This window comes from Capricornis sumatraensis, chromosome 23 (assembly GCF_032405125.1).
Source record: "Capricornis sumatraensis isolate serow.1 chromosome 23, serow.2, whole genome shotgun sequence".
Lineage (NCBI taxonomy): Eukaryota > Metazoa > Chordata > Mammalia > Artiodactyla > Bovidae > Capricornis > Capricornis sumatraensis.
The window spans coordinates 34,857,199-34,872,773 of NC_091091.1; the positions used below are offsets into that span (position 1 = coordinate 34,857,199).

General features: G+C 51.2%; 1 protein-coding gene across 1 annotated transcript in view; it reads left to right on the top strand.

The window, feature by feature from the left end:
* VWA2 (von Willebrand factor A domain containing 2) overlaps nucleotides 1–13,713 on the top strand; it is a 41,130-nt gene extending 27,417 nt beyond the window's left edge. Inside the window, exons 7-13 of the mRNA XM_068961365.1 lie at nucleotides 69–201; nucleotides 3,484–3,539; nucleotides 6,015–6,122; nucleotides 7,183–7,755; nucleotides 11,512–12,063; nucleotides 12,729–12,854; nucleotides 13,679–13,713. Of these exons, the coding sequence (XP_068817466.1) occupies nucleotides 69–201; nucleotides 3,484–3,539; nucleotides 6,015–6,122; nucleotides 7,183–7,755; nucleotides 11,512–12,063; nucleotides 12,729–12,854; nucleotides 13,679–13,713 (1,583 nt within the window). The remainder of the gene's footprint in view (nucleotides 1–68; nucleotides 202–3,483; nucleotides 3,540–6,014; nucleotides 6,123–7,182; nucleotides 7,756–11,511; nucleotides 12,064–12,728; nucleotides 12,855–13,678) is intronic.
* The last annotated feature ends 1,862 nt before the right edge of the window (nucleotides 13,714–15,575 follow it).

Sequence of the window (15,575 nt, forward strand, 5' to 3'; positions counted from 1 at the left end):
TTAGTGGGGCCACGGGGAATGAGGCTTAACTCTGTCTTCCCTGTCTTGGGCATGCATGGTGGACACAGACTGCAAGGTCCAGCCTCACCCCTGTGAGCGCAAGACGCTGGAGACGATCAGGGAGCTTGCTGGCCTCGCCCCGTGCTGGAGAGGATCTCGGGGCACTGATGCTGTGCTGCCTGCCCTCTGTCCCTTTTCCAGGTTTGTCTTCAAAGTCTGAGGTCAGAGCCCGAAGGTTCGGCTTGGGCAGGGTTGGCCAGGGGCTCACGGGCTGCAGGGAGAATGGCTCTCTGGGGCCTTGGCCATGGAGCCTGTGACAGGGATCGGAGGAGACCAGAGAGGGAGCCAGGGACAGAGTTTCAGGGATACAGGCAGGGGCGCAGTGTCAGAGTCTAGTAGACCCACCAGCCAGGCACCCAGGGTAGGTGAGCGGGGCAGGTCACAGCCATTCTGGAAGGCTGGTGGGTCAGCCAAAAACTGGTCGGATAGGGCAGTGGTTTGGACGTGGGATAGTGGTCTGGCAACTTGGTTCCTCTGAGTACCAGTTTCCACCTTTGTGGGGGCTGAGCAAAGCAAGAGGCTTAAGTAAGATCCTTGGATGAACTCCAGTTGTAGATGTCGTTGGGGAGGCTGGATTCTTCAGGACAGGAGCTCAGGCATTCGAGAATACCTGCTGCCCAGCTGCTGGCCACTGCCCGGCAGACTCCCCAGACCATCCCTCGGCACTTTATCTGATCACCTCCAGTATGGCCCCTGGTTAGCAATTCGTGATCCGGGCCACCCATCATTTCTAGAGAGCCAGGGTAGCGTTCGTACCAGCTGCATCTTGCCCCTTGGCCTGGCCTCTGCGATGAGATCAGAGCATGTACACGGCAATGAGATGGAACAGCAGAGAAGCTGCAAGGGCCATGCTGAGCCAATGCCGAGTCCAAATGCCACCCTGGCAGGGAAGGGCCGTGCCCCCAATGTGGATCAGAGGAAGTGGGGCCTGGGGCCCTGTCAGAGGCCATTAGAGGCTGTCTTCTGAACCTGAGCTTTCAAGTGAATGGAGGTAGTTCTTTGTTCTCTAGTGAACATATTTAAGTGCCCCTCTGAGCCGGACGGTGTGTGACAAGGAGGTGGACACAGTCACTGCCCCCAGTGGTCTTGGTCCAGAGAGAGCCTCCCAAGTGCTGTAGTGGGGCCTGTTTCCTTCTTGCACATCATGGAGAAGGGGCTGCTTGAACAGCCTTTATATATATAAAATTAAAAAGTCTTTATATATAGTTTCATTTCTTCATGGCTGCACTGGGTCTTTGTTGCTGAGTGTGAGCTTTCTCTAGTTGCGGCAAGTGGGAGCTCCTCTCTAGTCGCCTCGTGTGGACCTCTCATTGCGGTGGCTTCTCTTGTTGCAGAGCATGGTCTCTAGGGTGCGTGAGCTTCAGTAGTTGCCGCTTGTGGGCTCAGTAGCTGTGGCGCCCAGGCTTAGTTGCCCTGCGTCATGTGGAATCTTCCCGGAACAGGAATCAAACCTGTGTCCCCTGCATTGGCAGGCAGATTCCCACCTGCTGCACCACCAGGGACCAGGGAGGTCCCTCAACAACCTTGAATGGTGTCAGAACCAGGTTGCAGTGGGGCTGAGGCATCCAGAGGTTGGGAGGCCCAGGAGAGGCTGGTGGGTAGAGAACACTTAATGGCTTTGTGCTTGGACTCTAGGGACACCACCATTAATTAGCTGGGAACCTCCGCTGTCTGTTCCCACGTTCAGGAAGGGAGTGAGACTAGGACCTGCCCCAGAGGATTTGTCTGGAGCATGCAGAAATTAATATATCAAGGCTTCTAGAATAATGGATATAGTAGGCTTTTCATCAAGCCCTTTATTCAAGAAATCTTTGCAGAGGCTCTCCTGAGCTCTTAGCACTGCCCCAAGTCCTGGGGAATCTGCATGAGCATCTCAGAAACAGATCTGCCCCTGTGAGCAAGAGGCAGCAGTGAACAGAGTAAGTAGCTAGAGGAACTCTGAGGTGATGCCAAGTGCCTGCTGGGGAAAGAATGCGGGGGTGGAGGGAGACAGAGCGGGTTGAATAGGTGTTTGGGGTAGGTGAGCATTTTTAATTACAGTAGGCAGGGAAGGCAGAGAATGTGGCATCTGAGTCTAGAGCTGAGGGAGGTGGCAGGTGGTGGGGCGGGGTGGCAAGCTGAGGACAGGTCCAGGCAAAGGCCTAGACAGTGTCTGCTCAGTAGCATGGGCTCCCAGTGCTGGGCTGGGTAGGGAGGGCAGGGCCCATGGAACTTTCTGGGCTTGGATGTGTGGTTTTATGAGATTGTCATGGGAGAAGTAGATGTGGAAGGGAAGAAGAGTTCTCTTTAATGAGCTGGTGGCTTGGCAGAGTGTTGACTTCAGCAACCCCTTGAGTGCAGAATTGACTTGGCTTTTATCCCAAGTGGATGTTTTGCCTCAGGTAAGCTCCTGCCCTAGCAATGAGCCCCATTAGCCGCCCCTCAGCTGGGCAACACTGGGGTGGGATCCCACTGGGAGAAACCTTCTTGGGAAAGTTTTAGAGAACTTTATTGCCAAGGCCCCGAGAGAATTTCCTTAGAGATGAGGCCATTGTGGAGCTACTGCCAGGCAAGGGGAGGGCTTCCTGCCGGAAGGACAAGGACCTCTTCTTGCCTTGGCTGGCGTGTGACCCCGCAGAGTCAGGAGAACTGGGGTGGGGTGGCCCAGAGGGCAAGATGGATGGGCTTTGGAGTCCAAGACAGAGTTCAGATCCCTACTCTGCTGTTTTGATAACTGTGTGACTTTGGGCCCCTTAATTCAGCCCCTTGAGCCCTCTTCTCCAGCTGAAAGAGGCTATTGTTTCTTCAAATAGCTGAGGACTTGATGTAATGATGGGGATGGATGGAGCATGGAAGCCAGCACAGGAATGGTGGCCCTTGTGTTGCCACAGAAGGTTGACAACCAAACAGGCCTCAGGGGTCATTGAGACCAGCCAGTGGTTTGCACATCCTCCTGGCAGGGCTGTGGCACTGGGGGAGCTGTGAACAGTCCTGTTCCCTCTCCACCAAGGCTCCAAGGAACACAGTTGAAAACTACCCAATAGAGTTGCTATACAGAAGAGGGGACTGAGGACCAGAGAAGGAAAGTAACTTGCCTGAGGTCACACAGCCAGAATCCAGTTGCCTAATCCCAGTATTTCTTGCCCCCCACTCATTCTGCTGTCCCCAAGAAAGCTGTTCATGTAGCTCAGAGTATCGAACACAGACATCTCTAACTTCTGACAGGATAGCCAGCTTAAACTATCTTTTTTTTTTTTTAATTGTCTTTGAGTAGTTTGAAACATTTCCTACTGCATGTGCAGACAAAAGTTGGGGTGGAATCAGGGGGAAAAAACAGGTTTATTGAGTCACTTCTGCATTGGCATCTTATGTCAGCTCTTAGTATTTTAAACAACCTTTCCTGTTAACCCTCTGACCTGTACCGTTTGATTTCCTGGGTCGTAGCTGGAAGAGAGTGTTCTTCACCCACCCCACCAGCTGCTACAGGACCACCTGCCCAGGTATAGTCTGCCTCTCTGATCCTCCTGTTCTTTCTGGTCCTGGGATGAGGCTGGCTTCCAGAGGGGCATTTGTACTCCTGGGGCAGCAAGTAGGGTTGGACCCGGCTCCAGGGCAGAGGCACGGGGATTTCAGAGGCAGAGCAACACGCTTGTGTGGTACTCAATGCTTCCCTCATTCAGCGGTATCTTTTCACTGAGAAGGGAGCGAAGCTTTGGAATTACTTCCTTAACTGGGACTCTGCTTTTACATGAGGCAGAGCAGGGTATGCACTGACCCCTAGCTTTGCAAACAGAAAACCTCCTATCTAGCACCAAACCCAGAGCAAGATACCTGAGCCTTACTTTCTTCCTCTGTAAAATGAGGGCAATGTTTGCCCCTTGTCTGGGCTCCCCGTCTCCCTACTCTGGATGGTAGAGGGTACCATACATGGACTCCTAGGGGAGATTCAGTAGATGATGTCCACCCAAGTGCTTCATCAGTTTCAAAGTCCCCAGCAAACAGGAGGACTTATCAACCCCATTAAGATCATTCGGCCTGGCTCCCCAGTGGGCCCTCCCTACTCATCACTCTGGGGTCTAGAGCACCTCACAGATGCAGGAGCATGGCAGTTGGTTGTCTTGGCATCAGTGGTTGTATGGATTTGCTGCTCCTAATGAGGTCAGGTGCCCGGACCCTGAAGAGCCAAAGGCTTGTGTGCAGGCGGGAGGGTACTTCCTACCTGGGGTTAGGTGATCCGCTGGGCATCTTATTTTAAAGTTCCAAGGTGGCTGGCCTCTGACAGCTGGCAGGAACTGAAAGTCTGGTTGTTTCCACTTAGAAATAAAAGGTCAGGGATTTACGGTTTTGAAAGCAGAGTAACTTGGGTTTGAGTCCTAGCTCTGCCACTTTCCAAGTAGCTAACCTTCAGCAAATGACTTCTGTTTGTTGTTTCAGCTTCCTGTCTGTGACGTGGGGGTTCACAGTACTTGCTTCATTTGGTTGTATCAGTGAAATGAGATCATGCATGTGTAACCCTCAGCTCACTTCAGTTCACTCACTCAGTCGTGTCCGACTCTGCGACACCATGGACTGCGACATGCCAGGCTCCCCTGTCCATCACCGACTCCGGAGCTTACTCAAACTCGTGTCCATTGCGTCGGTGATGCCATCCAACATCTCATCCTCTGTCGTCCCTTTCTCCTCCCACCTTCAGTCTTTCCAGCATCAGGGTCTTTTCCAAGGAGTCAGTTCTTCACATTAGGTGGCCAAAGTATTGGAGTTTCAGCTTCAACATCAGTCCTTCCAATGACTATTCAGGACTGATTTCCTTTAGGATGGACTGGTTGGATCTCCTTGTAGTCCAAGGGACTCTCAAGAGTCTTCTCCAACACCACAGTTCAAAAGCATCAGTTCTTCAGTGCTCAGCTTTCCTTACGGTCCAACTCTGACATCCATACATGACTACTGGAAAAACCATAGCTTTGACTAGACGGACCTTTGTTAGTAATGTCTCTACTTTTTAATATGCTGTCTAGGTTGGTCATAGCTTTTCTTCCAAGGAGCAAGTGTCTTTTAATTTCGCAGTACCTGACCCATAATAGCTGCTCATTTAAAGGCCACTGTTGGCACTGTTAATGAACTCCCAGTCATTTCCATGAAACTCCAGCTGATAGGACTGCAGGCCTGGGTGCCCAAAGTTACTCTCAATTCCTACCTTTCAAAAGTATACACTTTAATTACAATCATGTGACCACTAAGTAATATATTAACATTTTTAAGGTATTGGGGGGTGTCGAATCCTACATATGAATATTCATTGGAAGGACTGAATGAATAAATCTTCATAGTTTTAAAGTTTTAAAACTTCATAGTTTTAAAAAATCTTCAACTTCACCACCCCATCTTCACCATCCTTCACCATTTTCAGCTGAAGCTCCAATACTTTGGCCATGTGATACTAAGAGTGGGCTCATTGGAAAAGACCCTGATGCTGGAAAAAGATTGAGGGCAGGAGGAGAAGGAGGCGACAGAGGATGAGATGGTTGGATGGCATCTCTGACTCAACAGACATAAGTTTGAACAAGCTCTGGGAGATAGTGAAGGACAGGGAAGCCTGGCATGCTGCAGGTCATGGGCTTGCAACAGTCAGACACGACTTAGCAACTGAACAACAACATATTGAATGGGTGTGGAAGGGGAGACATAATTCAGTCTGTAACATGTGCTCCCAGTATCAGAGCCATGGGATATTGGCAGGTCCACAGGGAGCCTATACTTCACACAGAGCATTAACTGAGCCCATCACTGAGTGTCTATTACTTCCCACACCCTAACCCCTCATTGGCTGTCCTTCCCATCTTTGCTACCGGTGTTGAGACCAATTTCCTAGTGCATCCCGGGAAAGGAAGGGGCCGGGCCCTGGTAGGGCAGGGTGGCCAAAGCCCTTCCATCTCTGGGCGGATGTGCCAGGCTGTTAACAGGCATCTCTCTGGTAGGCCCCTGTGACTCACAGCCCTGCCAGAATGGAGGCACGTGTGTTCCAGAAGGACCGGACAGGTACAACTGCCTCTGCCCGCCAGCCTTTGGAAGGGAAGCCAACTGTGGTACGTGTGCCCGGGACTTCCCAGACTCCAGTTATTGGGGAGCAGTGGAGTCCGGGCTCCTGCTGTTTGTCTGCAACCCTGTTAGCCACTAGGTAGGAAGTGGCCCATGCACAGAGGAGCCTGGTGGGCTATAGCCCACGGCGTCGCAAAGAGTCGGACACGACTGAGCGACTTCACTTTCACTTTCACTTTCAGGAAGTGGCCTAGGAGTTAGTGCATTTCAAGTACACTACTGAGCTGATGTCTCAGATGATACCCTGAGGGCTCCAGGGTATAACTCGGGGGTTAGAGGTCTGGGTAGGACATGGTCCCTAGCTTCTTAGCTTTAGAATGGCCACTGCTTGATCTGTGGGCACCAGAGAGCCCAGCTATAGGCTGGAGCCAGCCCATCAGGTTCATGGTTCTGGGCAGTGTCGCTTCCCCCCTCTTCCAGAAGAGGAATGAGAAGCCCTGACCCGTCTTGATTTTAAAACTGTGAAGATTATAATTGACTTTACTGCCCTGTGGTTATGGGAGTTTGCAATAAGATTCCGTACGTAAAGTGCTCAGCACAATGCTTGACACAGAGGATGGGACTTGTTAAATAATAACTTTTTAAAAACTGTCGTGCTAGGTCAATTGGAGACTTATCTGGGAAAAAGTATATCTTGATTCCCCTGCCTCACAAGTTATACAAAAATCAATTCCAGATGGATCATTGATTTACGTGTAGAGAGCACAGCTGTGAAGCTTCCGGAAGAAAACATAGGAGCTTGTTTTCATGATTTGGGGGTAGACAGAGATTTCTCCAACAGGACACAAGAAGCACTAAGCATAGTGGGGGAAGAGTATAGATTCTATTTTTCTTTTGAAAAAGAGGTGAGACAGCGAGACCCTGGGTGGGAGCCGGGAGCCCTGTCTAACTCGGTGATGGGCTCTGGTCACTAGCCTTGGAGCCTCAGTGTCATGGCCCCATCCCTCTCCTAGGAGGGGGGTGGCTCAGCCCCATGTGGGGTTGGGCATTCCAGGTGGGACGGTGGTTCGCGTGCTCCCCAGGGTGACTGCAGCTGTGTCCCGGCAGCTCTGAATCTGAGCCTGGAGTGCAGAGTGGACGTCCTGTTCCTGCTGGCCGGCTCAGCGGACGCCACCCCGGAGGGCTTCCAGCGGGCCAAGGCCTTCGTGAAGCGGTTTGTGCGGGCAGCCCTGGCCGGAGACTCCCGGGCGCGTGTGGGTGTGGCCCTCTATGGTGCAGAGCTGACCGTGGCCGTGCCGGTGGGCGAGTATCAGGACGTGCCGGACCTGGTCCGGAGCCTCGACGGCCTGCACTTCGACGGTGGCGCCACCCTGACGGGCCGGGCCCTGCAGCAGGTGGCAGAGCGTGGCTTCGGGAGTGCCCCCAGGACAGGCCTGGACCAGCCTCAACGGGCGGTGGTCCTGATGACCGAGGCGCGCTCCCAGGACGAGGTGGCCGGCCCAGCGGGCTTCGCGAGGGCCCGGGAGCTGCTCCTGCTGGGTGTGGGCAGCGAGCTCGTGCGGGCGGAACTGGAGATGATCACTGGCGGCGCGGAGAGCGTGCTGACCTACACCAGCCCGCAGGACCTATTCGACCAAATCCCAAAGCTGCAGGGCAAGCTGTGCAGCCGGCCACGCCCAGGTAGGGATCATCCCCACACCCGTGCCAACTGCGGGCCAGCCCCTCCTGACCTGGGGGCCAGCCGGCCAGTGGTAGAACCTTCCACCTTTTGGTAGGGACTTAACCAGGGCCTCTGATGCAGGCTGGAGCCGCAGCCCCACTTTTTTTTTTCATATAGGAGCCTTGTGATGAGTAACTTCTCAGTTTTGTTGTTGTTCAGTCGCTAAGTCATGTCTGACTCTTTGCAACCCCGTGGATCCTTTGTCCTTCACTGTCTCCCAGAGTTTGCTCAAATTCAAGTCCCCTGAGTTGTGATGCTGTCTAACCATCTCATTTTACTGGTCACCACAATCTGACAAATAGTAGCACCTCCCGAGGGGCTTTTATGAGGATTATGTAGGGCAAGCAAGATGCACAATAGTACAGAGTAAGCTCAGAGTGTGCACTCAGAATTGCAGGTATCACTGTTATTAATTTTTATTGTTATAGTTAATAAGGAGCTCTGAACCTACTAAGTGTAACTCTAGAACGGCAGCTTCCCAGTTTCTTTTTGACAAGAAAGAAATGCATTCCCAGTACACACATGTGCCTATACAAGCATAAATGTCTAGAACAAGCCAAGCCTTTCCTGAAATGCTACTTGCCATTTCTACCTGAGATGCGTTCTGAAATCATTCTGTTCTATGACCCATGTTGATTTCCATGACCCACCACTAGAGGGTGCCCTGGAAAACAAAACCTGGGTGTAGATATCCCCATCAGGGGTGGGGGTCCGGCCCATGGTCAGAGACAGGAGTAGGTGAAACACACCCTCCACAGGGCTCCCGACTTCTCCTCTAAAGAAGCTGCATGTGGATTTCAGCTTCTCAGCCCCAGGTGTCATGCTCACCAATGGTGAGACATTCCCTCCTGCTGGGGGAAGGACAGGGCTCTCTGCCTGCCCACCTCCACTGTGCCCCTCCAGTCTTATCTTCCCTTGGCAGCCAGAGGATTTTTTTAAAAATAGTTTTAGATTCACAGAAAAACTGTGACAATGGTAGAGTTCACCTGTGTTCCATCTCCAGTGTCCCTCTTGTAAGATGTTAACCAGGTACAGTTGTCACAATTAATGAACCAACATTGATGTTGTTCAGTCGCTTAGTTGTGTCCAACCCTTTGCAACCTCGTGGACTATAGCACGCCAGGCTTCCCTGTCCTTCACCATCTCCTGGAGTTTGCTCAGTCTCATGTCCACTGAGTCAGTGATGCCATCCAACCGTCTCATCCTCTGGTGCCCCCTTCTCCTCCTGCCTTCAATCCTTCCCAGCATCCATGTCTTTTCTAATGAGTTGGGTGTTGCCATCAGGTGGCCAAAGTATCGGAACTTCAACTTCAGTATCAGTCCTTCCAATGACTATTCAGGACTGATTTTCTTTAGGGTTGATTGGTTTGATCACCTTGCTGTCCAAGGGACTCTCAAGAGTCTTCTCCAGCACTGCAATTCAAAAGCATCAGTTCTTTGGTGCTCAGCCTTCTTTATGGTCCAGCTCACACATTTGTACATGACTACTGGAAAAACTGTAGCTTTGAGTATCTGGACCTTTGTTGGCCAAGTGATATCTCTGCTTTTTAATATGATGTCTAGGTTTGTCATAGCTTTCCTTCCAAGGAGCATCTTTTAATTTCATGGCTGCAGTCACTCATCTGCTGGAGCCCAAGGAAATAAAATCTGTCACTGTTTCCACTTTTCCCCTTCTATTTGCCATGAAATGATGGGGCTGAGTGCCATGATCTTAGTTTTTTGAGTTTTAAGGCAGCTTTTTCACTCTCCTCTTTTACCCTCATCAAGAGGCTCTTTAGTTTCTCTTTGCTTTATGCCATTAGAGTGATATCAGAATATATGAGGTTGTTGCTGTTTCTCCCAGCAATTTCAGTTTGTGCTTCATCCAGCCTGGCATTTCCCTTGATGTACTCTAGTAGCCTATAGGTTAAATAAGCAAGGTGACAATATATAGCTTTGATGTACTCCTTTCCCAATTTGGAACCAGTCAGTTGTTCCATGTCTGGTCCTAACTGTTGCTTCTTGACTTGTAGAGTGGTCTGGTATTCCCACCTCTCTAAGAATTTTCCACAGTTTGTTGTGATCCACATAGTCAAAGGCTTTAGTGTAGTCAATGAAACAGATGTTTTTCTGGAATTCCCTAGCTTTCTCTATGATCCAGTGAATGTTAGCAATTTGATCTGTGGTTCCTCTGCCTTTTCTAAACCCATCTTGTACATCTGGAAGTTCTTGGTTCAGGTACTGCTGAAGACTGGCCTGAAGGATTTTGAGTATTACCTTGCTAGCATGCAAATTGAGTACAGTTATGCAGTAGTTTGAACATTCTTTGCATTGCCTTTCTTTGGGACTGGAATGAAAACTGACCTTTTCCAGTCGTGTGGCCACTGAGTTTTCCAAATTTGCTGCTATATTGAGTGCAGCACTTTAACAGCATCATTTTTAAGGATTTGAAATAGCTCAGCTGGAATTCTATCACTTCCACTCACTTTATTGGTAATAATGCTTCCTAAGGCCCATTTTACTTCACACACCAAGATGTCTGGCTCTAGGTGAGTACCCACACCATCGTGGTTATCCAGGTCATTAAGACCTTTTTGGTATAGTTTTTCTGTGTATTCTTGCCACCTCTTCTTAATCTCTTTGCTTCTGTTAGCTCCTTGCCAATTCTGTCCTTCATTGTGTCTATTTTTGCATGGAATGTTCCCTTGGTATCTCCAGTATTCTTGGAAAGGTCTCTAATCTCTCCCAGTCTATTGTTTATTTCTTTACATTGTTCACTTAAGAAGGCCTTCTGTTCTCTCTTTGCTATTCTCTGGAACTCTGCATTCAGTGGGGTACACCTTTCTCTTTCTCCTTTGCTTTTTGCTTCTTTTCTTTTCTCAGCTATTTGTAAAGCCTCCTCAGAGAACCATTTTGCCTTCTTGCATTTCTTTTTCTTGGGGATGCTTTTGGTCACTGCCTCCTGTACAGTGATACAAACCTCTGTCCATAGTTGGTCATTATTTATTACAGTCTGCACTTTATTCCAACTTCCTTAGTTGTTACCTAATGTCTTTTTTCTGTTCCAAGGATCCCATCCAGGATAAATTTTATATTTAGTCTTCCTGTCTTCTTAGACTCCTCTTGGCTATGATGGTTTCTCGGACTCTTCTCACGCTAGAGTGGTTTTAAAAAACTAGTAAGTCAGACCCTCTTACTGCATACTTTACTCCTGGTGGGCTACAGTCCATGGGGTCGCAAGAATCGGACACAACTTAGCGACTAAACCACCACTGCCATACAGTTCATGGCACCTGGAGGCATAGATTGAGCCTCAGAGCCCCACGGCTTACATCAGCAGTTGTTTATTCCTCTCCCATCACAGTTCAGAGGTGAGCAGCCTGGGTCGGCAGGATGGTTCAGTTGTCTGTTAACTCCAGGGCCGCTGTTTCTCAGACAGCAGGAAGAGGGCAGAGGGGAAGTGGAAGGCAGGCAGCTTCCTTTTGGGGATATAACTTGGAAATTGCAGTTACTTTCCATTACATCCCATTGGAGAGAACTATCACGTGGCCACATCCAGCTGCCAGAGGGGAGGCTGAGGATGGTCCAGCTGAGCCTTCGTGTGTCCTGCTTTTCTTCCAGGAGAGGGTGGAGGCCGGATGCTGCGGTGGAGACCGGCTGACCTGGGCTCTGATCACCCCAGAACAGCACACCCCCGCCCCAGCTACCCCCTGAGGGCCGCTTTGCTTGTTCTATAGGCTGCCAGGCCCAGTCGCTGGACCTGGCCTTCATGCTGGACGCCTCGGTCTCAGTGGGGCCCGAGAACTTCGCCCAGATGCAGAGCTTCGTGAGAAGCTGCGCCCTCCGGTTTGACGTGAACCCCGATGTGACGCAGATCGGCCTGGTGGTGTATGGCGGCCACGTCCAGACAGCCTTCGGGCTGGACACCCACCTCAGCCGTGCTGCAGTGCTGCGGGCCCTGAGCCAGGCCCCCTACCTGGGAGGGGTGGGCTCGGCAGGCACGGCCTTGCTGCACATCTATGACAAGGTGATGACGGTCCAGGGCGGCGCCCGGCCTGGCGTCCCCAAGGCGGTGGTGGTGGTCACGGGTGGGAGCGGGGTGGAGGACGCGGCTGTCCCGGCCCAGAAGCTGAGGGACAACGGTGTCTCAGTCTTGGTGGTGGGTGTGGGGCCCGTCCTGAGGGAGGCACTGCGGAGGCTCGCGGGTCCCCGCGACGCCCTGATCCATGTGGCAGCCTACTCAGACCTGAGCCACCACCAGGATGCACTCATCGAGTGGATATGCAGAGGTGAGTGGGGGAATCCGCAACTTCGGGGTTGCCTCCGAAGGGTGGACCTCAGCCAGAGCCTTCATGGACATCCCTACGGGGACAGCAGCTCCTTCCAACTACCGGGGACTTTCCATGTGCCGGGCTCTGTGCTAAATCCCGCGTGGGAGGCACACACAAGTCCCCTTTTAAGGTGCAGAGAATTTTAGACAAGTATCTCTCCCCAAACTTAATATATGCTGCTGCTAAGTCGCTTCAGTCGTGTCCGACTCTGACCCCATAGACGGCACCCCACCTAAAAAGAAGAGATTTGTTAGGATATCCACCAAGACCCCAGGATGGCACGGACCTTGCTAAGAACAGACCCAGCCAGGGTAGCCTGACTTCAAGCCTCCTTTTACTAGGAACATTCTCTGCACCTTTTAAAAAGCCTGTGGCTGTAATAATGATAGTGAGCACTGCTGTGTGCTCAGCCCATCTTAAAGAAAGCGGCTGCTTGCCTGCAGGAAGGCTGAATGGAGGCTGGGGCCCACTCGTGTGCTCACCTGTGGCTCAACGGCCCACAGAGCCACTGTGACGTGTAAGACCCTGCTCCTGTGGCCTCACCTTTGTCCTGGGTGAGGGTAGGGTCCGCAGGGCTGACCCAGGCTTGGTCTCCTGACACGTCCTCCCGTCTTCCCTTGCAGAAGCCAAGCGGCCAGTTAACCTCTGCAAACCCAGCCCATGCATGAACGAGGGCACCTGTGTCCTGCGCAATGGGAGCTACCGCTGCGAGTGCCAGGGTGGCTGGGAGGGCCCCCACTGCGAGAACCGTGAGTGTTGCATCAGCTCCCACATAGGGGCTGGGGTGGTGTTCTCAGTCCTCCTGTTCCCCAGGACTGTAGCCAAAGGAGGCTCTAGGGCATCGATGGAAGGAGTCAGTCATTGGTTCATTCATACATGAAACATTTAGTGGGTGCCCCCTACATCCCAGGTGCCATGCTGGGTGAGAGGAACAGAGCAGGAAACAAGACATTGAGAATCTCTGCCCTCCTGAGGGTTCTAGTGAGGGAGAGACAACCAGTAAGTACAGCATGTAGTGTAGTAGATGGTGCTGAGCACCGAAGAATTGATGCTTTTGAACTGTGGTGCTGGAGAAGGCTCTTGAGAGTCCTTTGGACTGCAAGGAGATCCACCCAGTCCTTCCTAAAGGAAGTCTATCCTGAATATTCATTGGAAGGACTGATGCTGAAGCTTCAATCCTTTGGCCACCTAACTTGAAGAACTGACTCCTTGGAAAAGACCCTGATGCTGGGAAAGATTGCAGACAGGAGGAGAAGGGGACGACAGAGGATGAGATGGTTGAATGGTATCACTGACTCAATGGACATGACTTTGAGGAAGCTCAGTGAGTTGGTGATGGACAGGGAAGCCTGGTGTGCTGCAGTCCATGGGGTAGCAAACAGTCAGACATGACTGAGCGACTGAACGGAACACACTCTAATGAAAATCCGAGGAGACTGTTGGGGAGGAGCACAGTGGACACAGAGTAACCGGAACACAGGCAGAGGACATGGGCACAGGTTCGAGTGGGTGGGTGGATGGGGCAGTGGAAGTTGCTGGGAGTTCTTTTTTTGAGTGTCTATTTGCTCAACAGAGAGTGAGGGCATGGAGGAGGTGCTGGAGGTTTGAGGAAAGAAGAGAATTAGTAACCATTTAGGAGAGAGGAGACTAGAGTACGGGCATAGAAAAATGATTGTTGCACAGCTTCCTAGGTGACCCCTGTGACTGCTGCTCATGAATTTAAAGGTAGAAAAGCCAGCAACAGCCAGTGGACGATTCGCATTGGAGCCCTGTGTTTGCAGGCCCTGGCAGAGGTGGTTTTCCTAATACGGGGAGGGCTGTGAGGGGCACTTTCTGCTTGGCTTAGCCTAAGCGCAAGGCACAATGGGGCCCATAAGGTTGCTAGTTGGTTAAGAAGAGGACTCAGACCCTCACATCCTCAAAGTTCACTTCTTTCCTAGGGGCCTTGAGAGGAGATGCCCTCAAGGCACATGGCTCCGGCCGAGAGCCTGCAGGAGGGCAGCCACTGAGCCCCTCCCAGCTGGGCCTACAAAGAAGGCCTGGGCCCCCTGGGCACTGAAAGGGAGCCTACCTTCAGCAGAGCACCCTGTCTGTGGTCTCTGCCTCCAGCCCCGTCTGAACCCTCCTGTCCACTGTCCTGCCCCAGGGAGAAGAGAGGGCCTAGCTGCAGACAGAGCTACCCAGGGACATGGTAGCAGCTGGTTACCCCCTTCACGACCACACTGAGAACTCGTCACATGTTTTGCTGACCGAATTGTGCACTGTTGAGCTGGTGCCATCTGCCGCATGTCCCCCGAGGAGCAGCAGAGGAACCTGGAGACTTCTGATGGCCTGTTTGAAGCTCACGTTGCCCACGGTGATGGCTAAACAGGACATTGCTGGGACAGTTATGCCCAAGAAGGCAGTGATGACAGACCCCTGACTCGATGATGGCATCTCAGGATGGACAGAGGGTGGACTTTTAAACACATCTTTCCCCAAAGATGCTCCAGATGCATTCATTCTATAGTTTGAAGAGGGGCTTGGGAGGCATTGTGACTTGTTCTGGTGATGGGATCCCTGTGTGGGACTTGGAAAGGCCTCAGACTGGAAGGAGACTGACTGACCAGCTCTTTGCCTGAGGGGGAGGGGCTGAGTGTGCAAACAGCCCTGGGGGGGAGGGGCTAAGTGTGCAAACAGCCCTGGCCCCGAGGGGCCACCTAAGCTGACCAGCACTCCCTTCGAGAGGCTTCTTAGTGTTTACTTAAGAGGGTTCATTGTGGGGTGTTTCTTGAGTGCCTGTCTTACTCTCCCTTTGGGGGTCAAAAAGGAGCAGAATTCTTAAACTCAGGCAAGGTAGAACAAAGAGATTTGAAGGGGTTGGCTTTTTTCGATATAGATCTTATGATGCCTTGGTTTTAGTTTTGTTTTTCATACCTGGTTTTAAAAGGAATATTTCAAGAAGTGACATTGGTTGTGTTTATTTAACAGGAGCATTTGTCCCTAAATGGCAGAAAGGCTTAGATAGCATATTCTCTGGCGAACTGCATATTTGCTTATCCCACAGTCCTTGACAAATCAATTCTCTGCCCAGGTGGTCGAGTTGGGAGTTGGTTTTCAGTAGAAGCCTCTGCAGAGCTCTGATTTAAATCCAGACACTTTATCATAGTTTTTATTTTTAATGTAAATACCTTAATGTGATGTTTTATGGGCAAACATTCAAGGCTACGTTGATTTAAATACTGCTTTTAGCTTTAAGAACTTCAGGATTTCTGGTGCAAAGTACTTGGAAGGTCATCACTGTGGTTTTATTAGATGTTAAAAACAAGTCCAGTGTGCCAAGCACTGTGCATGACAGTCATTTCCATTCCAGTCGTCGCCTTCTGCCAAGGCAAAAGCAAAATCAGAGCAGAGTCACATGTCCACCCGGTAGGTGCTGATGGCTGATGTTAGAGAATTCTATTGTCTTCTACATTAACAGCAGTTTAATC